The sequence below is a fragment of the Lacerta agilis genome, chromosome 2 (assembly GCF_009819535.1).
Source record: "Lacerta agilis isolate rLacAgi1 chromosome 2, rLacAgi1.pri, whole genome shotgun sequence".
NCBI lineage: Eukaryota > Metazoa > Chordata > Lepidosauria > Squamata > Lacertidae > Lacerta > Lacerta agilis.
In genome coordinates, this window is record NC_046313.1 from 108,860,491 (window position 1) to 108,885,041 (window position 24,551).

The 24,551-nt window shown below is 45.0% G+C and overlaps 4 protein-coding genes across 4 annotated transcripts in view; 1 reads left to right on the plus strand and 3 right to left on the minus strand.

Moving 5' to 3' along the window:
- The window catches only part of LOC117042631 (zinc finger protein 850-like), a 279,120-nt gene extending 267,688 nt beyond the window's left edge, over positions 1 to 11,432 (plus strand). The window contains exon 7 of the mRNA XM_033142182.1: positions 10,118 to 11,432. Coding sequence (XP_032998073.1) covers positions 10,118 to 11,432 — 1,315 coding nt within the window. The remainder of the gene's footprint in view (positions 1 to 10,117) is intronic.
- A 3,368-nt stretch (positions 11,433 to 14,800) lies between these two features.
- Positions 14,801 to 15,787, minus strand: LOC117042811 (thaicobrin-like). Its single transcript, XM_033142465.1, has one exon. It carries the CDS (start codon positions 15,762 to 15,764, stop codon positions 15,192 to 15,194), a length of 573 nt encoding a protein of 190 aa, XP_032998356.1. The 5' UTR covers positions 15,765 to 15,787; the 3' UTR covers positions 14,801 to 15,191.
- Positions 15,788 to 16,326: 539 nt separating this feature from the next.
- Positions 16,327 to 18,659, minus strand: LOC117042411 (E3 ubiquitin-protein ligase TRIM4-like). Its single transcript, XM_033141957.1, has 4 exons — positions 18,369 to 18,659; positions 17,638 to 17,660; positions 16,657 to 16,775; positions 16,327 to 16,373 (listed from the first exon to the last, which is right to left on the minus strand). The coding sequence occupies exons 1-4, from the start codon at positions 18,657 to 18,659 to the stop codon at positions 16,327 to 16,329; spliced, it is 480 nt and encodes a 159-aa protein (XP_032997848.1).
- A 1,142-nt stretch (positions 18,660 to 19,801) lies between these two features.
- On the minus strand, positions 19,802 to 22,223 carry LOC117042412 (zinc finger protein RFP-like). Its single transcript, XM_033141958.1, has 2 exons — positions 21,719 to 22,223; positions 19,802 to 19,924 (listed from the first exon to the last, which is right to left on the minus strand). Exons 1-2 carry the CDS (start codon positions 22,133 to 22,135, stop codon positions 19,802 to 19,804), a joined length of 540 nt encoding a protein of 179 aa, XP_032997849.1. The 5' UTR covers positions 22,136 to 22,223.
- Positions 22,224 to 24,551: the final 2,328 nt, after the last annotated feature.

Genomic DNA, 24,551 nt, shown 5'->3' on the forward strand with positions numbered 1-24,551 from the left:
GGTGTTCCCTGCTGGCTACTCACTTGCCTGTACTTAAGTGGCATGATATATTTATTTTTCCACAGTAACAATCCTGGGTTATGGTTATCGGGAAGCTGTGTTTTTCTGCCCTACTACTAGAAATCATCTTGTTCAAATGTGGGCAAAGTCCGGAAGAAAGAAGAGCATCCCTATCTTTAAATGTAACATCTGGAGCAATGTTCCCCAAACTTGGGTCTCCATCTGTTGGGTTTTTTTTTTTGGACCACAATCCCCATCACCCTTGACCACTATGGATGATGGGAGTTGTAGTCCAAAAGCAGCTGGAGACCCAAGTTTGGGAAACACTGGTCTGGAGCTTCTACTGATTTTTAGGGTGGCAGGAAAGCAATTCCTGGGAAGTTTCAAAGCTTGGGGTGTTGATCCTTCTCCCAGTTTGGGAATGTTGTGGGTCGCAGGAGGGAATATATTGATTAAATGTTATCCTTCCTAACTCACGCTAGTGAGTTTATTCATACAGCAGAGTACATTTCCCTCTTTACACAGCAGGAAGCTAGTTGCAGATTCGTTAGAATCTCTTAAGTTCCATTATTCCTGGTATTGCCCCTTTTGATTCCCTCCTGAAAGAATAAAGACACAACAGTCTTCTTTTAAAAGTAAGAAGACGTTTACTCACATTCAGTTCACAGTTGGATCCCTGGAGGCAGACTTTAGCTTACAGTTACAGAGACAGTGTGGCTTACATCCTTGTAAGGATGGGCCCATGTGCTGCTGGCACAGAGCCAGCAGTGCAGTCCAAGAGAAGAAATGGCACCAAAAGAGGAAGGTGGCTGCGTGACTGGGCCTTCTGTGGGGTCATGCATGCCCACCTACCTGGTCACATGCAAAGGAAGGATGCTCCAGACCAGGTGTAACAGGAAGTTCAACTGGCTGGACCAACATTCCCCTCCATGTCCACTCTAGGCAAACAGGAAATGTTGTATTGGACTGCTTTTGTTACATCCCACACCCAGCTGGCTCTGATTCTATTCTGTTCTGTTTGTCTCCCACCAAACCCCGATAGCAAGAGTAACTCTGGATCCAGTCACAGCTCACCCCCAGCTCATTCTGTCTGAGGACTGCCGGAGCGTGACGTGCGGCGATGTTTGTCAAGAGGTACCCGACCACCCGCAGAGATTCAAGCAACTGACTGCCGTGCTGGGATGCGAAGGGTTTAGAGCAGGCAGGTTCACCTGGGAGGTCGCTGTGGGGAATGAGGGAGAGTGGGCTGTGGGGGTTGCCAAAAGTACTGTGAAGAGACAGGGCACATTTAGCTTTACGCCCATGGAAGGGATCTGGGCTATGGGGAGGTGGGGAGGTCAGTACAGGGTCCTCCACGACCGTCATTACCACCTGCCCCTAAGTGGGGATCTGCGGAGGATCCGAGTGACTCTGAACTGCACCGGGCAGCGACTGGCCTTCTTCGACGCCGAAAAAGGAAGCGCGCTTGTTGGCTTCACGGAAACTTCATTCTGCGGAGAGCTGCTGCTCCCGTTCTTTTGGCTTCAAGAAAGGGCCAGCCTCACACTCTCTCCCTAGAACAGGCAAGGCAGCGCAGGCGTCGAGAACAAAAATATTTCACAATCTGACCAGTAGGTGCTTGTTACGGGGAGCGAGGCAAAGGGGTATTGTTTGAGTTTTCAAGTGGCTTGGGAGAAACCCACAAAGCATTGGGGTCACTTTCCAGAAGGATTGGGAAGGTCTACCTCAAACAGGGGCCCAGAGGTACAAAATACTACTTTGCACGACAAAATAGTCCCCTCTTCAACCATTCCCAGGTAATTCCCGATATGGATCTCTACCCAATTCAGCTTACCGTTTTGGATTTATCGGTGCAACTTATATGCCCCAAAGGCTGTCTTGGGAAAGCAACTCCAACATTTTCTTTTGGTGGAGGGATTGAATTTAAGACTACTGGGTGTGACTATTATGAAAGCGGAAATATTCCAATTTATGTCGCTTTTTCTGAAAAGAATACCAGTAGTTGTTTGTTCAGAGGAACTTCTTGCATTATATTTTTTTTTTTTAAAAAAAGGTATTGTACTGGGGCATATTTTGGGCACATAAATCCATTTTTTGTTCTTGTGTTAATGGTTTTCCTTGCTCTTGTATATCTCTTAAGAAACAGACCATCCCCAATTGTGTATGCATGTTCAGCTCCTTATAGAAAAACAGGTGTTCTTCCTTTCCACTATAAATGTATTTAAAGAAGCTTGTATCCACACACAAAAAAAAGCACAAGCAAGCCGTGCTAAAATAAAATGGTATAAAAGTTACAGAGCAATACAATAAAGGAGTACTGGTGTTAATTAAAAGTTGGGGTGAGAAGGGTGGACCATGGAAACACCAGGCAAACCTCCCACTGATATTTTCAAACCCTTTGACATGCATTCTCAATGCAGCAGAGGTGATTTGAAAGCACTTTGTTTTTTCACCCTCAAAATCTGTGCATGTTTTAATATCCTGGAATGAGTTAATGGCCGCCAATGTTATTCATTCTGGGTAAGGTGAAAGTTTCACAGATACACACACAAATCATTGCTGTTGTACTATGAAGGTAAGGGGGAAAGGTGGGCTGCCTGCCCAGCCCAATATCATCTTGCCAACAGCGGCCAAGCAGACCCTTACAAGAGAGGAGAGCGCCAGGCCTCTTTCAGTGTTGCTCCCCAGGAACTGGTATCTAGAGCAGGGGTGAAGGTTCACTTCTGGGCAAAATGCCTGAGGGTCACATGGCAGTGATGGGCACAAATGGGCAGAACATTTAATATAAATTTTGCCTCTGCCCAACCAACTTCTCTATCCAAGACTCTGGCCTCATTCCTGCTTTGGTAACTGCTATAGATGCACAGGGCTTTAAAAGTCAACACACTTTTCAATTGTGCTCAGGAACAGATATATTATTGTTTTAACTGGGTTTTTTTTAAAAAACCTATGCTTTTTCTTTGTTTCTTTTACTGTCTATTTACTGTGCCTTAATGCCCAATCCTTTTGCTTTTGTCTATTTCAATCATACATTGATTTTATGTTTACAAACCACTTAGAAGCCATCTACCCACTAAAGAGGAAAACACATATTTCTAGGGTGCAGCTGCTCTCTCACTTTTGGGGCTTACAAGGCTGGGTTAGCTGAAACCCTAATTTTTTAAGGCACAGGATTTCTTGCCACCTGAGCTCTGTTGGTCGAGCACAGCAGAGATGGCATAAAACAACAGGAAGGCATGGATAGGTGTCTGGATCTGACTTTATATATGAAATAAAAAGCTTGAGCCCCCTCTCAACTTGACCAAACCAGAAGATGAAAAGGCAGACCCCCCCCCAACTTCCTGAATTCTGGGAATCCATTCCCTAATCAAGATCTGTTGCTTAATCCCTGCCTACTGTTGGTAATCACATCACATTACTGACAAGATTTCATTGTCTGCTGAAGGAGTGATTTTGTAGAAAAAGGTTCCTGCCCAAGATAATAGCTTGAAAAATGTGATTGGTCAGATTAATTCAGCTTCCAAGTGACAATGGCCGCCAGAAAAGAAAGATAGCTAACTTTTCCCCCTTGAGTTCGCCCTTCCCCAGCCAGGAAAATCTCGTAACCTCAAGTCACTGCCTCCCAACTAGACTACAGAGGGACTGATTCCTGTCTTATGGTAGGGAGGAGGGGTTGTAGTGCAAATGGGTAGAGCACCCAATCCTTGGCATCTCCAGGAAAGGGTGGGAAAGGTCCATGTCTGAAACAACTTTGAGTTAGTTCAGGTGTGGGGAATCTTTGAGCTTCCAAATGGTGCTGATCCACGCTTGCTGGAGCTCATGGGAATTGTAGGAATATCTTAAGAGCAAGATGTTTTCCCTCCCCCCCCCATTGCTCCTGAGCCAGAGAGTTTGCATAAGGCTGCTTTGAATGTCTACATGCTTCTAGCTACCATCCCAAACATCCCAAACAATCCATCGTATATAGCCAGGCCCTACGTTACAGCCGCATCTGTTCCAACTCTACAGACAGAGACTCTCACCTAAGAGATCTACAGCAAACGTTTTTAGAACTAAAATATCCGCCCGATGAAGTTGAACAACAGATCAGCAGAGCCAGACTGATACCCAGAGAGAACTTGCTGCAAGACAGACCCAAGAAAGAAAACAACAGAACACCACTAGTAATCACATACAGCTCCCAAGTTAAAACAGTACAACGCATCATCAGAGATCTACAACCTCTCCTAGACAATGACAGTTCTCTTTCTCAAGCTCTGGGAGGAAGACCTTCCATTGCCTACATACAGCCACCCAATCTTAAACTACTCCTCACCCACAATAATACAACAACCAGACTTAACATGGACACTGGTACTAGAGCCTGCAATAAACCCAGATGCCAGCTTTGCTGCCACATACACCCGGACAACAGCATTACTGGCCCCAACATCACCAAACATAGCATCTCAGGACTATTTAATTGCTCATCTTCTAACATTGCGTATGCCGTCAAATGCGAACAGTGCCCTTCAGCTCTCTACATTGGACAAACAGGCCAAACCCTACGTCAAAGGATAAATGGACATAAATCTGACATCAGGAATCACAAGACAGAGAAACCAGGAGGAGAACACTTCAATTTCCCAGGACATTCTATACAAGATCTCAAAGAAGCTGTCTTGTTACAAAGGAATTTCAGAAATAGACTGGAAAGAGATGTTGCTGAATTGCAACTTATTACCAAACTTAAAACCATGGAGAGACCTGGTCTGAATAGAGACATTGGATTCTTATCTCATTATACAGGATTTTTAGCCATCTCACCCCTTGCTTTTTCCTGTAAGGCCAATTGCAGTCGTTAACAGTCGTCAACGGTTTTACCACACCTATCAGCCAATTCACCCATTCCCACCACCCTTCTGAGTAATACCCTCCCCACCCTCTCACTATATATAAGGGTCTGGTAACTTCTGTTTCAGTGTATCTGAAGAAGTGGGCATGTACACAAAAGCTCATACCAAGAACAAACTTAGTTGGTCTCTAAGGTGCTACTGGAAGAAGAAAAAAATTATTTTGTTTTGACTACAGTAGACCAACACGGCTACCTACCTGTAACTGGCACACTCAATGTTATGGAGCTGTGTTGAAAGGCATTGCTTCATGACCCTAAGAGCCCCTTCTAAAAAAACAAGCATTCAGAGATTTTAAACTACACACAGACACACACACACACGTTTAGAACAGATAATTAACACACACACACACACCCCCCAAGAGGCAGCCTGGTGCCACATTGCATAGGGCTTACTGTAACACACTCTCCATGGGGCTGCCTTTGAAAATTGCTCAGAAACTTCAACTGGCTCAAAGAGCTGCAGACCCATTGCTGACCAGGGCTGGCTATAGGCAGCATAGGTTAAGGGACCCCTGATCATTAGGTCAGTGTTTTTCAACCTTTTTTGGGCAAAGGCACACTTGTTTCATGAAAAAAATCACGAGGCACACCACCATTAGAAAATGTTAAAAAATTTAACTCTGTGCCTATATTGACTATATATAAAGTAATTTTTCAATTTTTCCCACAGCACACCAGGCAACATCTCGCGGCACACTAGTGTGCCGCGGAACAGTGGTCGAAAAACACTGCATTAGGTCCAGTCGTGTCCGACTCTAGGGTTGCGGTGCTCATCTCGCTTTATTGGCCGAGGGAGCCGGAGTACAGCTTCCGGGTCATGTGGCCAGCGATTTGTGTGCACGGGGACACAGATGGTGGCATGTGAAGAAGACCCCTAGAGAAGGGCGGCAAAAGCTTGTTCCCGGTCTGCTGCTCCACAGCTAGGAGTGGAGCAGATATAATAGTGTTGATCTGTTTGCCCTGACGGTGAAGAGCAGAACCTCCAGGGACAGAAGCAGCGGGCTGCAAATACGAGGGCAGGGGAGGCAGCAGGGAGATCTCACCGCCTTCGCCTTGCAAGGGGGCGCATCCAACCTTGCAGCCTCCCAGGGCCCAGCCCACAGCCAGCGAGCTCCGATGCTCAGAGAGGCAGGAAACGGGGCCAGCCAGGGGGACTCGAGAGCGGCTGCACTTTCCTGTCTCCTCGCCGAGAAGAGCGGAGGAGCAGCGGCCAGTGGCCTGGCGAGTTTCTCCGGAGAGGAGCCGGATTCCGGTGCAGGGACGGAGCGAGGAGTCAGAGGTGCAGGAGGCGGGGGGGGGGGCAGGAAGGTGGAGCAAGAGGAGGAGGAGAGCACGTGCGCCTCGCCTGGCAGGATCAGGCCCTAAGTCCAGCCGGAGACGGCAGGGCGCCCCCCAACCGTGCAGGAAGGGGAAGGGGCTCAGCTCGGGGGCAGGGCATCTGCAGGAGGGCACGGGGGCAAACATCTCTAGGTCAGGCTGGCACGGATTCTGCCTGAGACCCCGGAGAGCTGCTCCCTTCAGTCCTAGAGACGATGCTGAGCTGAAGGGGCACCATGAGGGGTCCAAGGCGACAGGCTCTCCCCAGCTGTGGTTCCCAGAAATTGACGTTCAGAGCCATGCTGCCCCCAACAGTGGAGGCAGAACATCATGCTTAGTAGCCACTTACAGCCGTGAATTTTTCTACTCTTTCAATTTGATGGCCAGCGCGGCCTTTTGTGGAAGTGACCTCCATAGTTTAACTATGCACTGCATGAAGAAGACTTTTCTGTTATCCATCCTGAATCCTGTCCTGACTTCCATCTTCAGTCGATGCCTGCAGGTTCTGGTGTTAGGAGAGAGAAAGGAAAGCTTTTATCCGTCCCTTTTCTGCACATAATTTTATGCATAATTCTTTCGTCATGTATTTGGCATCTTTTAGTGATGTCAGGATTGGCAATAGAGGGGATGGTCATCATGATATATTTTATTTAAAAGGATGAATGTCCAAAAGAATGTTTCCAATAATAATAATAATAAAAACAGTCAGTGGGTTTTTAAAGTTGGTTTTTGTGTTTTAACCTCCCCTGGTGTTTTGTGTTGTGCAGAAGAGTGATGTGAAAATGGAGGAAAGGGGACCAAGGAGGAAAAGACTGTAGTCCAAAGGAAAAAAAAATCTCCTACGGACCAAGTTGAGACCTTCAGGGATCTTCTGCCTCATGCAGATCTCCGCCAAATTAAGCAGGAGGCAGAAGACGGGCAGCCGCAAAAGCACTGGGATGCCCAGTGGCAGGATTTCCTGAAGACGATGCACCCCCCTCATTCAAGTCCTCCCCACTCCATTGATGGTGTCCTTCCAGCCTCCATCAGGGGAGCTGCAGATGCCAGCCGGTGGCCCAGCGAGAGAGCAGGGAGGACAGACCAGACCCTCTTCCAAGACACTGAGGGGCTTCCGGGAAAGGTAAGTGCCCTCCTCTCACCTGGGTTTCCAGCATCTGGAGGTCACAGGTCCAGTGCCTCTAGACATGGAGGTTCTGTTTAGCTATGGTGGTGAATATTCCTCCTCCCTGCACTTTCTCTCTAATCCACTTTAAAAAGACTTGTTAGACCAAACTTTACTATACATGGGAGGTTTGCAGTCGTATCTTCTGATATTCTTACTTTACCTAAGCAGCTGCAGGGGACTCTGAATTTCATCAGAACAGAGGCTGTGTTGGAAGAGGTGTCCTTCCATCAACCCCCGTTTTCCTCCTCTAAATGGCCTCCATTTCCAAAATGCTCTTTGCTCCCCACTGAGGTTAAAATCTCGGCACATCTTGCAACCTCAGCACTGCCGTGTGTAGTGGAAATAGAATAACACTGGCCTACCTTGCAAGGCTGTTGACATATCTATTAAGATAATGGCCAGGTTCAGGTGACTGAATAATAGCCTGAAAAGCAGGGTTACAAATAGGCACAAAGTTACGCTGAAGCCTAAGTTGACCCAAGTTTAAAACAAAAAACTCTAACCCCCACCACAGTCTCCTGGCCACCAGAAGCATCACTGCAGGAAGGATTCTTTAGTGAGAGAGGGCAAAAGAGAAGGCCTCTGCATGGGTAGTTGCACAAATTTACCAACGGTGGTCATGCACTGGCAGCAAGGCTAAACAAACAGGAGAACTGGGAATGTGCTATTCCCATCTCCCCCTGCATCTGCCACCTGAGCCAATTGTCCCAGTTTACCTCATGATTGGGCCGGCCCTGATGGTAAACTGTGATGAAACCAGACAGTGTCTTATGAGCCATAACCAGGAAACATTCCATTTTGCCCAAACCAGGAAACTACAGCTGCCACCTTTGGAACAAGCCGGGATATTAAGCTAACTTCAAACTGTGTTTGGTCAAAACAGGAAACTCTGGTTGATCAGTGGCTTCATGTTCCCACTGCAAAGAGGCTGTGCAGTCAGGTGAAAGGCTTCCTCATATCCCTCCTCATTGAGTCGAGACTCAATAGTTCAGAATGGGCCAACACATGTGAAGCATTCTGGATACTCTTAACAGGGCAGCCCTGCGGAGGCCTACGTGGAAGCAAGCCACATTGAGTTCAGTGGGACTTACTTCCATGTAAGCATGTATAGGATGGCAGCCTACAGTTCTGTCCAAAAGCTCCGTAACATTATTAACCCACCCAGGGTCTCTGCTTCTTGAGCTTCTTGAGCTTTTCACCATGTCCTAATTTGTATCCCGATCTCTGTTTCAGGAATTGTGGCCTGTGGAAGATCTGGTTATTAATTCTCCAAATTCTGACCAGGATCCCTTGACCACAGAAAACATCCACCTCTCTGCAAAGGCTGAGGGAGAGAGTGAAGAAGAGGCCAGCTTTCTGGGTGAGGGTTGGGGGTCTAACAACTTCCAGAGGGCATCAAGTTGGAGAAGGATGCTGTGGGAGGAAAGCCCAATGATCAGCCCCTAGGCAGAAAACTTCTCTTGGAACCAAAGTAGATGCAATGTTAAATGCATGGAGACAGGAGAGGGAGAACCATTACATCTAGGAAGCTGACATGCTTTCTGTGATGGAGTGATTGACACAGCACAGTACTGAATTCCTCCCATAGTTTTCTTCCCCATGATGTTTTGCGTGCCATGGGTATACACAGAAGCACTGAATCTGTAATCATGTCTTGTGTGGAGGGAGGGCTAGGAAGAAGAAGTATAAGTGAATTGTGTAAACTTGCCAATTTCACAGACTGGGGTTGTGTATGAGAGTGAGTGAATGGGATAATAATTTATAGCACCGCTGTAATTTTGTCCGTCTCTAAGCTTCCATGAAGATAGTGTGGTACAAACTTGGTACAAATTTCAAAGTAAGAACACAAAGCCAACAAAGGGACTCACAAGTTGATAGTGGCACCAGCTTTCCTGGTCAAGAATCCACTTTGTCAGACTGCTGCGCACAAAAGCTTAGGCCATAATACATTTATCCGCCTTTAAGGGCTGCTAAAGATGAATAAACAGAAGCATAGTTAATCTATGGACTTCCATCCTACAGGAGACAGTGATGGCCAGCAACTTGGATACCTTGAAAAAAAGGAATTAAACTGATGGCTGTGCTCTGCCCTCATAGTCCTAGGCAATAATGCTTCTTAATACTAGTTTCTGGAAAGCACAGGAGGGCAGAGAGGACTATTGTGCTCAAATCCTGCTTGCTGGTTTCCCACAGGCATCTGGTTGGCCCTTGTGAGATAAGGATGCTGGACTAGGTGGGCCTTTGCCGATCCAGTAGGCTCGTCTTATGTTCTAAAATATTGCAATATCTTTTACAGTTACATGTGTCACAATAACACTTAAGTTTGACTTATTACTCAGATGAGAGAATTCTGCTCGAGCCTGATATCATTTCCTCACTTGAAAAAGAAAAATACAGAGACGAGTCTAAGAAGCCAATTCCACCATAGATCTGTATTATAAAATTTACTTAGTGTGAATGGAGTGATCTTGTGTTGCTCTTGCCATTATCTCATCTGCTTTCCTAAAAATTTGGAACATAGAGAGGACAGTGGAGAAGGAGACGGTGTTAAAATAACAGAAGGTGCAGATTGGGGTTGGCGTGTGTTCAGTTCCTTTTTTGTATTTCTTGAAAATCTAACAGGATTCTGTTTCTCCCCCCCACTCCCAAACAGGTCAGATTTATATGGAGCCATCTGTGAATTCATTGGGAAGAAAAAAGAAACAGTTCAAATGCATGGAATGTGGGATGTGCTTTAGTCACAGTGGAAGACTGAGGATACACCAACGAACTCACACAGGGGAGAAACCATTTAAATGTATTGAATGTGGAAAGAGCTTCAGTCAAAGTGGAGCACTTACAATACATCAACGAACTCACACGGGGGAGAAACCATTTGAATGTATTCAATGTGGAAAGAGCTTCAGTAGAAGTGGATCACTTAGAATACATCAACGAACTCACACAGAGGAGAAACCGTTTGAATGTATTGAATGTGGAAAGAGCTTCAGTCAAAATGGAACACTTAGAATACATCAACAGACTCACATGGGGAAGAAACCATTTAAATGTATTGAATGTGGAAAGAGCTTCAGTCAAAGTGGAGGACTTAGAATACATCAACAAATTCACACAGGGGAGAAACCATTTGAATGTATTGAATGTGGAAAGAGCTTCAGTGATAGTGGACACCTTAGAATACACCAACGAACTCACACAGGGGAGAAACCATTTGAATGTATTGAATGTGGAAAGCGCTTCAGTCAAAGTGGAGGACTCAAAATACATCAACGAACTCATACAGGGGAGAAAACAGTTGAATGTGTGCAGTGTGGAAAGAGCTTCAGTAAAAGTGGAACACTTAGAAGACATCAACGAACTCACACAGGGGAGAAACCATTTCAATGTATAGAGTGCGGTAAGAGCTTCAGTGAAAGTGGAACATTTAGAATACATCAACGAACTCACACGGGGGAGAAACCATTTGAATGTATTGAATGTGGAAAGAGCTTCAGTGAAAGTGGATCACTTAGAAAACATGAACGAACTCACACAGGGGAGAAACCATTTAAATGTATTGAATGTGGAAAGAGCTTCAGTGGAAGTGGAGCACTTAGAAAACATCAACGAACTCACACAGGGGAGAAACCATTTAAATGTATTGAATGTAGTAAGAGCTTCAGTGAAAGTGGAGCACTTAGAAGACATCAACGAACTCACACGGGGGAGAAACCATTTAAATGTATAGAGTGCGGTAAGAACTTCAGTAGAAGTGGAAACCTTAGAATACATCAACAAACTCACACAGGAGAGAAACCATTTAAATGTTTTGAATGTGGAAAGAGCTTCAATAATAGTGGACACCTTAGAATACACCAACGAACTCACACAGGGGAGAAACCATTTAAATGTATTGAATGTGGAAAGCGCTTCAGTCAAAGTGGAGCACTTAGAATACATCAACGAACTCACACAGGGGAGAAAACATTTGAATGTATTGAATGTGGAAAGAGCTTCAGTAGAAGTGGAACACTTAGAATACATCAACGAATTCACACGGGAGAAAACATTTGAATTATTGAATGTGGAAAGAGCTTCAGCAAAAATGGAAACCTTAGAAAACATCAGCTAACTCATACACGATGAAAACTACTGATGTATTGGATGTGGAAAGGGCTTCAGAAGGAGTGGAGACATCCGGCCAGAGCAACAACTTGTAGGGCTCCTAATCCAGTCGAGAAAGGAGCAAGGTGATCCTTTTTGCCTGATCTGGTGCAGCCGGCAACTGTAAGATTATTGTGATTTCGAGGAGATAAGTGATCTGACATGGTTAACTCTTCTTTTCTCTGAGTGGCAAATGCCACATAGCCCCAACAGGACACAGGTCTATAAAATACCTAGTTTTTGTGCATGGCACTCAGAAGCTCCACGTGGCACTGTTGGCCGCAATGCTGTGCATTGAAGGCTACCTGGGCGTCACTTTGCCACTTCTTAAGGGATTCTCAGTGGCAGATTGAAGTGCTGCTTGGTAATGTATATTTTGCTTGCTGTTGGAAATAAAATCTGTAATCTTCTCACCCACTTGTGTTTGGGATTGCTTCTGAATCTAATTCTAAAAGAACCATCTTGCATTTGGCAAGACAGCAACGGAATCAAAATCCCTGCCATGAGAAATGTAGCCAGGCAGGGACAGAAGCTCCAAGGACCCTCCTCCCCGTGGCTTTCTTGATAAGCTATAAGGATGCTGGATTAGCTAAGTCTTTAACCCGATCAAGCCTCTCTGCACTAACAATTCCTTGTGAATTCCTTCTGTGTAAGACTTCGTTCACATGAAATCCGTAAATGCACTGGAGCTGCTATAAATCCCAAGGGGAAAGTGGCAGGGGACATTAATCAATCAATCAATCAATAATAAATTTATTGTAGAGCATTTCTAGACCACCCATCTATGTGTTACATGTCAGAAAAACCAGCCCCACTGGTTCTGGTTCCAAGCAAGGAGGCTGTAATTTCAGAGACATTGAGCCTATCTGTAACTAGAAACCAAAATGGCTACATTTTCCATTCATTGTCCAGCACCCTAATAGCAACTCCTGAGATTCGCAAGGAGAGGGAAGAGCGCCTTGCACACAGTGCTGAGGTTAGTTACAAGTACCCAGGTCTTCATTTGCTCAGAGGTTCACTAAAACAGAAGGGCAGTTCATGTATCCCTGAACTCCAAAGTAAAGTTGGGATATCCTGGATCATATATTCCACCCCACCTCCTTCCCAACAGCAATGTTGAGACCCAGTGTGGTGTAGTGGTTAAGAGCAGTGGACTCGTAATCTGGGGAACCGGGTTCGCGTCCCTGCTCCTCCACAAGCAGCTGCTGGGTGACCTTGGGCTAGTCACACTACTTTGAAGTCTCTCAGCCCTATTCACCTCACAGTATGTTTGTTGTGGGGGAGGAAGGGAAAGGAGATTGTTAGCTGCTTTGAGATTCCTTTTGTTAGTGATAAAGCAGGATATCAAATCCAAACTCCTCCTCTTGTTAAATCACAATTAACATGCTTGGGAAATGCTCATAAATGTATGGTGACCTCACAAGTTGCTATATAGTACCACTATATTCTGCTCTGGTCAGACTTCAACTGGAATACTGTGTCCAGTTCTGGGCACCACAGTTCAAGAAGGATACTGACAAGCTGGAATGTGTCCAGAAGAGGGCAACCAAAATGGTCAAAGGCTTGGAAACGATGCCTTATGAGGAACGGCTTAGGGAGCTGGGTATGTTTAGCCTGGAGAAGAGAAGGTTGAGGGGTGATATGATAGCCATGTTCAAATATATAAAAGGATGTCATATAGAGGAGGGAGAAAGGTTGTTTTCTGCTGCTCCAGAGAAGCGGACACAGAGCAATGGATTCAAACTACAAGAAAGAAGATTCCACCTAAACACTAGGAAGAACTTCCTGACAGTGAGAGCTGTTCGGCAGTGGAATTTGCTACCAAGGAGTGTGGTGGAGTCTCCTTCTTTGGAGGTCTTTAAGCAGAGGCTTGACAGCCATCTGTCAGGAATGCTTTGATGGTGTTTCCTGCTTGGCAGGGGTTTGGACTGGGTGGCCCTTGTGGTCTCTTCCAACTCTATGATTCTATGTGTCGTGCCTTCAGCACATTTAAACATGTACAGTGGTATCTCTGGTTACATACTTAATTTGTTCTGGAGGTCCGTTCTTAACCTGAGGTACCACTTTAGCTAATGGGGCCTCCCGCTGCCACTGCTGCCCGATTTCTGTTCTCATCCTGAAGCAAATTTCTTAACCCGAGGTAATATTTCTGGGTTAGCAGAGTCTGTAACCTGAAGCGTATGTAACCTGAGGTACCACTGTATATAGATTGTTGTTATTGCCATGTTACTGATGCAGCTCCACCTACTGGCCAAGGAAGGATACAACAACACTTGGTTGTCTTGTTATCAGGAAAGAAGTACATGATGGGTAGTGAGGCCTCCATTTTAGAGAGCTTGAAGGAAGAGGAGGATCCTCATGAGTCAGGATTTCTCTGCTGCATGTTCGGAGTTTCTGCTTGTGGGGTTCCATCGTCGGTAAGCCTTGTCTTGCCTGCAGATAGCATGTAATAATGTAGTGATGTTTGGATTGTTGTTTGTTATGGATATACTTAATGTACATATCTCTATTGCCTTTTAGTTTTACCTCATCTTTGTTCCTTCAATAAAGTCAAGTTTTCCTAAATAGTCTGCTTATTGGAGAACAGGGAGGTTTATCTGCACGTCGAACTGTCACCAGAGAGTGTAGCGAGGGCGTAACAACATGCTTGCTGATGCTCTCAAGGAACTCGTAACAGGTTTGTGAGACTGGACCTGCCCTTGCAGAAGTCATGCTGGTTCCTAGTTTGGCAAGGCTTGTTCTTCTATATCAGGGTTTCCCAAACTTGGCTCTCCAGCTGTTTTGGACTACAGTTCCCATCATCCCTGACCACTGGTTCTGCTAGATAAGGATGATGGGAGTTGTGGTCCAAAAACAGCTGAAGACCCAAGTTTGGAAAACACTGTTCTATATACTTGGCTATTTTATCTTTAACAATACTTTCCCACCAGATTCCCTGGGACAGCTGTTAATCTAACCGGCCTGTAATTGCCAAGATTCCCCCAGATCTCTTACTAAAAATTGGTGCTACCTTAGCTGCTTTACAGGCTTCAACCCTTATCACCCCAGATTTTCATCAACACCAACAAATTTTACTGTATTACTCCATACCGTTTTATTTTAGCATGGCTTGGCTGTATTTTGAAGCAAGACACTTCATCTATTACGGAAAATAAGAATATTTTATTTTAAAGAGATAAACATGCATACAGTCTGCTTTTAAAGTCTAAAGAAATCAAAAGAACCCATTAATACAAGTACACAAGATGGACACAGGTGCCAAAAACATGCCTTGCAGTGATACTTTTGCTGAACAAACTGCCGATTATTTTTAACGGGGAAAGTGCTATAAAATGAAATATTGTCGACTTTCACAATGATCACAATAGTTCAATCACAACCTTACCCCCAAATAAATTTACCATGTAGGGTGGCCTTTTTGGCATATAGGTAGTATTGACATGTTTGAAGTGGTAAATCAATTTTGGGGGGCCATGGGGAGAAGGAATCCATATTAGGGAATGGTTGAAGAGATCATTTTGCCCTTCTAGGCATTCACTAGTCATTCAAATGCACCAAGAGTGTTTTCCCCAGATCGTCCCAAAACTCCCAGTTGCCCGCCCCCCATAACCATCTAGCAGGCAAAAGTGCAATATTTTTCTTCCGACCTCCTGCACTATTTTGGCTGTTCTAAGGAGAGAGCGTGAGATGGGCTCTTTCCTGCAGCCAGAAGAAGGGGAGAAGGTCTTCTCCAGAGAAGGAACCTCCTGCAAAGGCAAGAAGGGGGTTTCCTCTGTCGACATCAAAAAAGGCCACTCGCTGCCCAGTGTAGTTCAGAGTCACTCGTATCCTTTTGAGCTCGCCGTTGGGGTGCAGGTGATAGGGATTATCACTGAGGGCCCTGTACTGACCCCTCCACTTCCCCATAGCCCAGACCCCTTCCTGGGGAGTGAAGTTGAACATGCCCTTTCTTCTTACAGATTTTCGGGCCACCCCCAGAGCCCATTCTTCCTCATTCCCCACGGTAACTTCCCAACTATATCGGCCTTCTGCGAATGCCTCTCTCCCCAGCACCACCGTGAGCTGGTTGAATCTCTTCGGGTTGTCAGTCACCTTTTCACACGTATCTCCGCACGTCACACTCAGGCGATCCTCAGACAGGATGAGCCGGGGGTGAGCTGTCTCTGGATCCAGAGTCACTTTTGCTATTGGAGATTTTTTTTTGTGGGGAGCGGGGAACAAACAGAAGAGAACAGGAATCATAATCCAGTTGTTGCCATGTGGTGCATTTTAATGTTTTCTATACAGTCGTACCTTGGAAGTTGGACAGAATCTGTTTGACTTCTGAAAATGTTCAGAAACCAAGGCATAGCCTCCGATTGGCTGCAGGAGCTTCCTGCACTCAACCGGAAGCCGCGTCAGATGTTCCTGCACTCAACCGGAAGCCGCGTCAGATGTTTGGGTTCCAAAGAACATTCGCAAACCAAAACACTCACTTCCGGGTTTGCGGCATTCGGGAGCCAAAACGTACGAGTACCAAGGTGTTTGACAACCGAGCTACAACTGTATTGTAAACCATGCCCTGCGATCCTCGGATGGAGGGCCGTACAGAAACTTAATAAAACATAAATATTTAAGAATCCATTGGGAGAATGATCAACAAACACCCTGAGCTTCGAAACTGTCTTGGGAATTGTTTCCTTGCCACCTAAAAATCAGACACCACGTTGAAGAATGCTCCTCTTTCTTCCAGACTTTGCCCACATTTGAATGAGAAGAGAATCAGAACCCTGAGAAGGCCTGATATCCTGAGGTTTATCAGACCTCACTGCTTACCTTTCTGTAGATATTTCAAATCAGATGTCAGGGCGTCTGGAGAAGGAAAAGGAAGAGAGATTCAGCATCTCACTGGTATGGTTTCTACAGTGTCCAGAAAGATGAACTGAAGAGTATTTTTAAAACAATTCTGAAGAACAAAATTATGCACTGAGGTTGCAGGAGGAATGTTGAGCAGAGCCCATTCCGCTAATGAGCAATAATAGCTTTCTCAGTTGTCCTGTCCCAGCAACATTACAAAGGAATTTGCTCCTCGCCACACTCGGATCTGGACCAAAATCACAGCCAGCACAAAATCCTTGCAACCATTCTTCCTTACCTTTGAATTCCTGTATGACACCTTCCAGAAATGGGTTCATATCACTGAATTCCCACGCCCTCCAGTTTAATGCAGGAGAAAAAACCACTGGTGTCTTAATCACCTCTCTCTCCTCAAACCTTAAAAGAAAACAAAAGAAAAAATGCTAACAGCTCTCCATCTGGTCCAAAGTCCTAGACTACATTAAACAAAAATAAATGGACGGAAGAGGTATGGCCACTATATTAAAGTTCTTGCTTTAATGGCCTAACTCTGTATAACACACCTTCTGATGTTTGGTATCCCTAACTAATCCCTATTTTGATGACATTTTACTTAGCCAAGTGGAGGCCTCTCAGCTCCTTGTCAGAACTAGGGCTGGGTGATATTCAGTTTTCAACGTCATGAAATATCAACAGCTAAACATCGCAATATACTGATATATCACATTGTCCGAACAGTTTTCCCCACATTGTGATTTTTGCATAGCGTGTGCGCGCGCGCACACACACACACGCAGAGATCATGATTTGCAATATATTGCCAGATCAAAAACTATGAAACTGATCGCATGATATGGACTTCAAACGGTTTGGGATGATATTTTGACATATCACTCAGACCTAGTCAGAGCTTCGCCAGAGGTCAGTTTAAAACCACACAAAAATCACAGGCAAGGGAAAGAGTGACAACAGCCACTCGTCAAAATGGAAAGTCAGAGACATTGGAGAGAGTTACCAGAAATTCTGTATTGGATATGGAAGGCCACCATGTGATAATAGAAGACATCAAAACTGCCATAGCAGCAAAAGATATAAATGGATATAACAGAGTGATTTTTGGAATGAAAACAGGGCAGATTTCAACTTCAAGACACCAATTTCTGCCTGTAAAAAGTCATTAAATGTTTAAGGGCAAACAAGCCTCAACACCACCATGTTTTTGACCTGCTAGGCATATCGTTGCCAACGAAACAAAGGAAAATGAGTGAGATCCACTTACGTCTTCAAAAGGCTTCCAATATCCTGCAGCAAAAAGGGGGAAAGAAAAGGGAGCTCAGCGCCTGCCCCAGACCAGGTTACAATCCCTGCCCAACCCCATGCCCTGAAGGATGAAGTATAAGCACCCGACTAAAATTATGCAGCCCCAGAAGATAAAACAACCTCTTTAAAAGAAGCAGGAGAGCTTCACCCAGGGCAGCCTCCCTTTGGCAACAGCAACCTCTGGGAAGAAGAAGAAGAAGAGTTTGGATTTGATATCCCGCTTTATCACTACCCGAAGGAGTCTCAAAGCGGCTAACATTCTCCTTTCCCTTCCTCCCCCACAACAAACACTCTGTGAGGTGAGTGGGGCTGAGAGACTGCAAAGAAGTGTGACTAGCCCAAGGTCACCCAGCAGCTGCATGTGGAGGAGTGGAGACACGAACCCGGTTCACCAGATTACGAGTCCACCGCTCTTAACCACTACACCACACTGGGAAGCTCAAAAGGGGGGCAGGAATGAGCCATTGGAAGCCATTAGACAAGCAACCATTAGCAAAGAGCAGAAAACATCGATTCCATCTACTTTAAGCAGGAGTCTCTTCTCTGCAATAAATTATCCCTCATGTTATTCTTGCTCCGGTCTGCTACAGCCTTGGCTGCCAGCTCTATAAACTGCCCCCTTTCACTTCCTACATAGCTGCAGGCACACAATGATTTGGAGCCAGCCTTGCACCGCAAAGGGGGTCTCACCTGCAGGACTTCATTGGTTGGCCTCTGAAGCTTCACTTCCATCTCCAGGATGAGAGTTTCAAGGGGTATGAGATCCCTGTAGAGACTGGCCATGTGCTTCTCCATTTTCCTTGCAATCTCCTCCTCCACCTCTTGCATTTTCTCCAGAAGGAGGTCCTCTTGCTCCTCCAAGAACTGGTGCAGACTTCTGAACTCGGCCACCGCTTTCTCTTTCTCTTTCTCTATTTGCCTCTGCCACAGATAAAAGTTGGGTGGGTGAGGCTGGGGAATGAGATGGCGCAAGCAGGGCATTTTCAGGAATATAGCTGGTCTTCGCAGCATCAAGAGATACTTCCCTTAGAAGGTCCCTTCTGATATTGTCCCGAATATCACACCAGTTTGTTTTTTTTTGCAGGGAAGGAGTTTCCTGAAGGATAGCTGGGTCCACCCTTAAACATTGTCTCTGAATTAACACTTGTTATGGGTGACCAGACATTTCCAAGGAAACCAGTGGCTCTAAAATTTAGTCTTATCCTATCAGGACAATAAAAACTTCAATAAAGATTAGGAAAAGTTTATAATATATTTGACAGAACATTCTAAACAGTTAAAAACATTAGCAGGATTGAAATAACTCTTGCAATGTGAAAAGAACTATAGGAGAAAACAGACGTGTATGGATATATGGAAGATAATATAATATGCAGTGAAAATGATTATTTGTGGACCCCACGAAAGGGAGGATGGAAGTCAGAGAATTTGGAGAATTCTATATTTTTGGATTGTATTTTTCGTCAATGAAAAACTAATTTGTAAAACCCATAAAATTATTTTAAAAATAAAAATAACATAATCCTGGCCTATCCACTTCAATATAATATTCCTAGCCTGTTTACAGCTAGGCTGAATAGACTGGCCATGAGGAGAATTCAGCACCCTGGTGATGGTTTGGAAGACCTGGATCCCTGGGGGTGAGGTGTGGAACAAAACTGCAAGGGAAGCTCAGTTTTCAACGGCTTCCTGGTCTCCGCTATTGGAAGTCCTGTCCTCTTGTCTCTTTCTGACTAATGTTATCTGAATAAGTGTGCATGCACAAGAAAGCTCATACCAAGACCAAACTTAGTTGGTCTCTAAGGTGCTACTGGAAGGATTTTTTATTTTATTTTGACTAATGAGAGTCAGAGTCACTGAGACAGCCTGGCCTAAGAAATGGTGGCGCCAGGAGACATGGGGCTTGTGTCACCTCCAAGTTGTCCAAATAACTAGCTATAGTGTCCTGGGGTCATGTGTATATCCAGTTATTTCTGCAACAAGATTAGGGATTTTGCTAAATCATCAAACAGTGTATGGGGGGGTGTATAATCTCTTCCAGGAAAAATGGCTCCAGATCCTTCTGCATTTAATATTCAACTCCCACCCACCCACCCCCCAAAAATATTGCTTCTAGAATTCATTCATTTCCCAATCCTAGCAATACTGACAAGCAGATGTTGCCTTTCTGTTTCTGTTTCTGTTTTATAGACCAGAAGTGTTTCTCTCTCCTCCTTCAAAGCCACCAAGCAGCTGCTGATCTGTCCCTGGAAGGAAAGGAAAAGGTCTTTCTTTAGTCTGCCATTGCACAGGCCCATCAAAACAGTCACGTAGAGCAGGTGTGGGGAACCATTTGCCAGTGTGGTGTAGTGGTTAAGAGTGGTAGACTCATAATCTGGTGAACCGGGTTCGCGTCTCCGCTCCTCCACATGCAGCTGCTGGGTGACCTTGGGCTAGTCACACTTCTTTGAAGTCTCTCAGCCTCACTCACCTCACAGAGTGTTTGTTGTGGGGGAGGAAGGGAAAGGAGAATGTTAGCCGCTTTGAGACTCCTTCGGGTAGTGATAAAGCGGGATATCAAATCCAAAACTCTTCTTCTTCTTCTCTTAGTTTTCATTATTATTAAAAAATAATTAGATTTAGATACAGTCCTTCAACAGGAGATCTCAGGGCAATTCACAACCTCCAGGGGCCAATGAACCAAACTCCCATTGCCCATGCTTACTTGGGCTGATGGGAGTTGTAGTTTTATGTATCTGTGTTTATTCATAATCCCACCCTTTTCTCCAGGGAATTGAAGGTGGCGTCCATGGTTTTCTCCTCCTCGTGTAATCCTCCCAACAACCCTGCGAGGTAGGTTAGACTGAGAGGCAGCGAGTGGTCCAAGGTCACCCAGTGAGCTTCAAGGCTCAATGCGAATTTGAACCCTGGTCTCCTACTCTGATACTCTAACCACTACACCACACTGGCTCTCAGCATCAGGAGAGCTAAAGATTCCCCCCACCTGATCGAGAGAGAGAGAGAGAGAGAGAGAATTGGATGCTTGCTCCCAAATTGATATTTGCAGTCTCCCAAGCAGGGATCTAGCAAGGGGAGGGTGTAGCGTAGGGGGAGGGCCACCCCAGGTTCCATAATGGAGGGGGTGACAAATTATCAAGGAACAATTACTGCCCTACTTGGGCGGTTCATAAAACACTTTTTAAAAAAAAAATGCCTGCTCCAAAGGTCTTATCTTACTATACTAGGGATTATATAGCTATATATGAAATTTCATGCATATCTGCTAATATCTTGACCCTCCTCCACCAGAATAGCTGTTTACTCGGCTGTTTTCCTATGTCGTGAAAGCTGAAATTTCAGTTCAGTGGAGCACTTACTGTTCCCAACCCTAACCCTGTGGAAAGCCATCTAATTAGACTTTAATTTGATTTTGAGATGTTTTTAGGAGGTAATTTAATGTATCTGATGTTAGCCACCCTGAGCCCGACTTCGGCTGGGGAGGGCGGGATATAAATAAAAGTTTTTTATTATTATTACTTGTTATTATTCCTTTGTAAGAAAATATGAAATAACGTAAAACCATTTTTGCGGGAGGGGGGGTGAATCAATGGGGTGGTGACAAGAAATTTTCCGCACCGGGTACCACCTGACCTTCCTACGCCTCTGGGGGGGGGGGTTGAGCCAGTGTGGTGTAGTGGTTAAGAGCGGTAGACTCGTTATCTGGGGAACCGGGTTCGTGTCTCCGCTCCTCCACATGCAGCTGCTGGGTGACCTTGGGCTAGTCACACTTCTCTGAAGTCTCTCAGCCCCACTCACCTCACAGAGTGTTTGTTGTGGGGGAGGAAGGGAAAGGAGAATGTTAGCCGCTTTGAGACTCCTTCAGGTAGTGAAAAGCGGGATATCAAATCCAAACTCTTCTTCTTCTTGACAAAAAAAAAAATTGCCCTCAGGTACCAATTTACCTTGCTACACCCGTGCTCCCAAGTCTGAATCTTTATGCCACTGGACAGATTTATGAGCGGCATTGAACCCTGAAGGGGCCATCCATCGCTCATTCTCACCTTGTATACCTGGACGGCTTCTTCTGCGGAGACCACTCTGTGGCCCCTGTGCTCTTGGGGTGCGGCACAATCTCCGCAGAAGGGGATGCGGTCGTCCTCGCAGAACAGATCCAAGGGCTGCCGATGCCTCTGGCATTCCGACCTCCTTTTCCGAGCCTCTCTCTCCGCGGAAACATCCCAGTCCTTCAGCATCTTAACAAAGTTAGAGATGTTTCTGCTTGCCTTCAAGTTCCTCGCAACGGTGCTTCTGCACTCGGGGCACCTCGAATTCGCGCTCGGCTCCTCCCAGCACCTCACAATGCACATACGGCAGAAGCAATGCCCGCAGTCTAGCACCACGGGGCTGGTATAGTAGCAGAGGCAGACAGGGCAGGTGACCTCTTGCTGAAACGTCTTCCTGCGTTTCTCATCAGCCATGGTTTCACTCCTGTCAAGAGAGAGAGGTTTCCTCCTTCAGAAAGAACCACAGCTCGAACAGAGATGCGGGTTTAGGGTCACCGCGATCTTTAATCTGAAACAGGGCACTGTAAAGGGAACATACCTCCTGGCCTAGATAATAAATTAGGGAACATGTTACAATAAATGCCATTAAGGTGGTGTTGTTGTTGTTTGCCAAGCAAGCTGTATATAAATTCTGATAAAATCTTTAGAATCGGTATGAATATCCCAGCCAAGAGGTGCAATCACAGGCTCTAAAACAAGGGTCAGAAACCTTTTTCAGCTGTGGGCCGGACGATATTTTTTTGGGGGGAAATGAATGAATTCCTATGCCCCACAAATAACCCAGAGATGCATTTTAAATAAAAGGACGCATTCTACTGCTGTAAAAACATGCTGATTCCCGGACTGCCTGCAGGCTGGATTGAGAAGGCGATTGGGCCACATCCAGCCCCCGGGCCTTAGGTTGCCTACCCCTGGACATGAACAGCAGACCACCACTGTGCAGGGGGGAATGCACCACCCCCAGCAGCGTGATCCCAGTAGGGTGCCATCACAGCTGGGCCCCTCGGCCCACGCCAGGCGCCACATCCCTGCAGACGGCGTCCCCCGCCCCCAGGACACACACCAGCCCCCCCCCCCCTGGTGCTGGAACATGAAGCTCCGCCACTACAGACCACTGAGATTCCTGAATTGCAGGGGGTTGAACTAGATGGCCCTCGCGGTCCCTTCCAACTCTACAATTCTACGATCCAAAGTAAGAACCACCATAATGTCTGAAAATAACGTTCCTAAAAAACCCCAGAAGCTTTTCTCTTGGGAATTATAGGGACAGAAACTGTATAGAAACTTACTCAGCTGCAAGAATGTTACTTGCCCAAAAATGGAAAAAGGAGGAAGTCCCAGCAAAAGAAGAATGGATACAAAAACTTACGGAAAATGTAGAAATGGCGAAATTTACAAGAAAATTAAGAAATTAAGAAATCAATTGGAAATCGCAAAGGGTACCAGACAAAGAGGATTGGCATTTTAAAATGTTGACATATTACAATTTGGCATCTAAATATGAGGAGTTAAAAGGGATAAGTGAGATAGAGAGAGGAGAATTGGAAATCATTTAAAGAGTATATGAAATTGTATGTTGAGAAGGCCAACCTCTTGGCAGAATGTTAAAGACCCAAATAATTGACGTAAAGGAATACGATGGATACAAGAGACAAAAGAGCCTGTAGATAGAGTAAAGATTGAAACTAATGCAGTAATGGGAAGGTTGAGAAGTAACAGGGGAAAGGGGGGAGGGAAATCAGGGAGGGTGGGGTAAAGACAGGGAATGTAATTGTGATATAGGATTTATGTTTTGTTTATCTAAGTTATGTTCGTTTACGTAATTTTTATGTATTCATTTTAAAATGTAAATCTGGAATTTAAATAAAGTTTTTTTAAAAAAAAAACTTATTTACACTGTTGAATTTATCTTTATGCTGCCAACATTTTCAAGTGTACACAATTTCCCCCCATATATTCAATAAACATTTTTCAATCTTCTCTAAAAATAAATAAAGAAATCAAGGTAACAAACTTTTTATAAATGAATGGAAATGGTTTATTGAATATTTTCAGATAAATGGTGAACAGATAAGAACATTGGCATGATTATTGTAATAACCTGCAGTTTCACAAGAATATATATTTAAAGAAGATCAATAAATGAGCAAGTTTAATGGATTTAGATATGCAGATTATAAATAAATTTAAGGAACCGCAGATAGAGGGGGAAGGAAGTCAAGTTTTGACATGTCAAAATGATTTTAAAATTAGTGAAATGTATAAATCTGAAAAATATAAATAGTAATAATAATAATAATAATAATAATAATAATAAAGAACTACCAACGTGCTGGCAAATAGGCCTATACAGTATTGGGCACACTTACAATGCAATCCAACATATGTCTACTCAGAAGCAAGCTTTACTCAGTTCAACGCAGAGTTTGCCAAGAGGATTGCAGCCTTATTTGAATAATGAGTCTCTTTGCACCGAATAAAACTGAGATGCAAACCAGCTTAGATCATTCGATCTGGAGCGCTCAAATATTTGTAGGTTTGCTTATTAGATTTCTAACTCATCCTTTCCCCCAAAAGGAGTCCCCCCCCCCAGTCCACCCAGAGCAGCCAATTGCAAAGCCCCTCACCTGGCGGAGGTGAGGAAGGTGAGGTCGCCTGGATCTAAGCCACCGGAGACGCCACAGCTTCTCCACCGGCAGTAAAAGGGAGACGCTGAAAGACCCGAAATCAAAATCTGCGCCGAGAACTCGGGCAGCTTCGAAACTCACAGGCGCGGCCGTCCTGCTAACAAGCGGGACGCTTTTTGAATGGATAAACTGCGGGGCGGGGC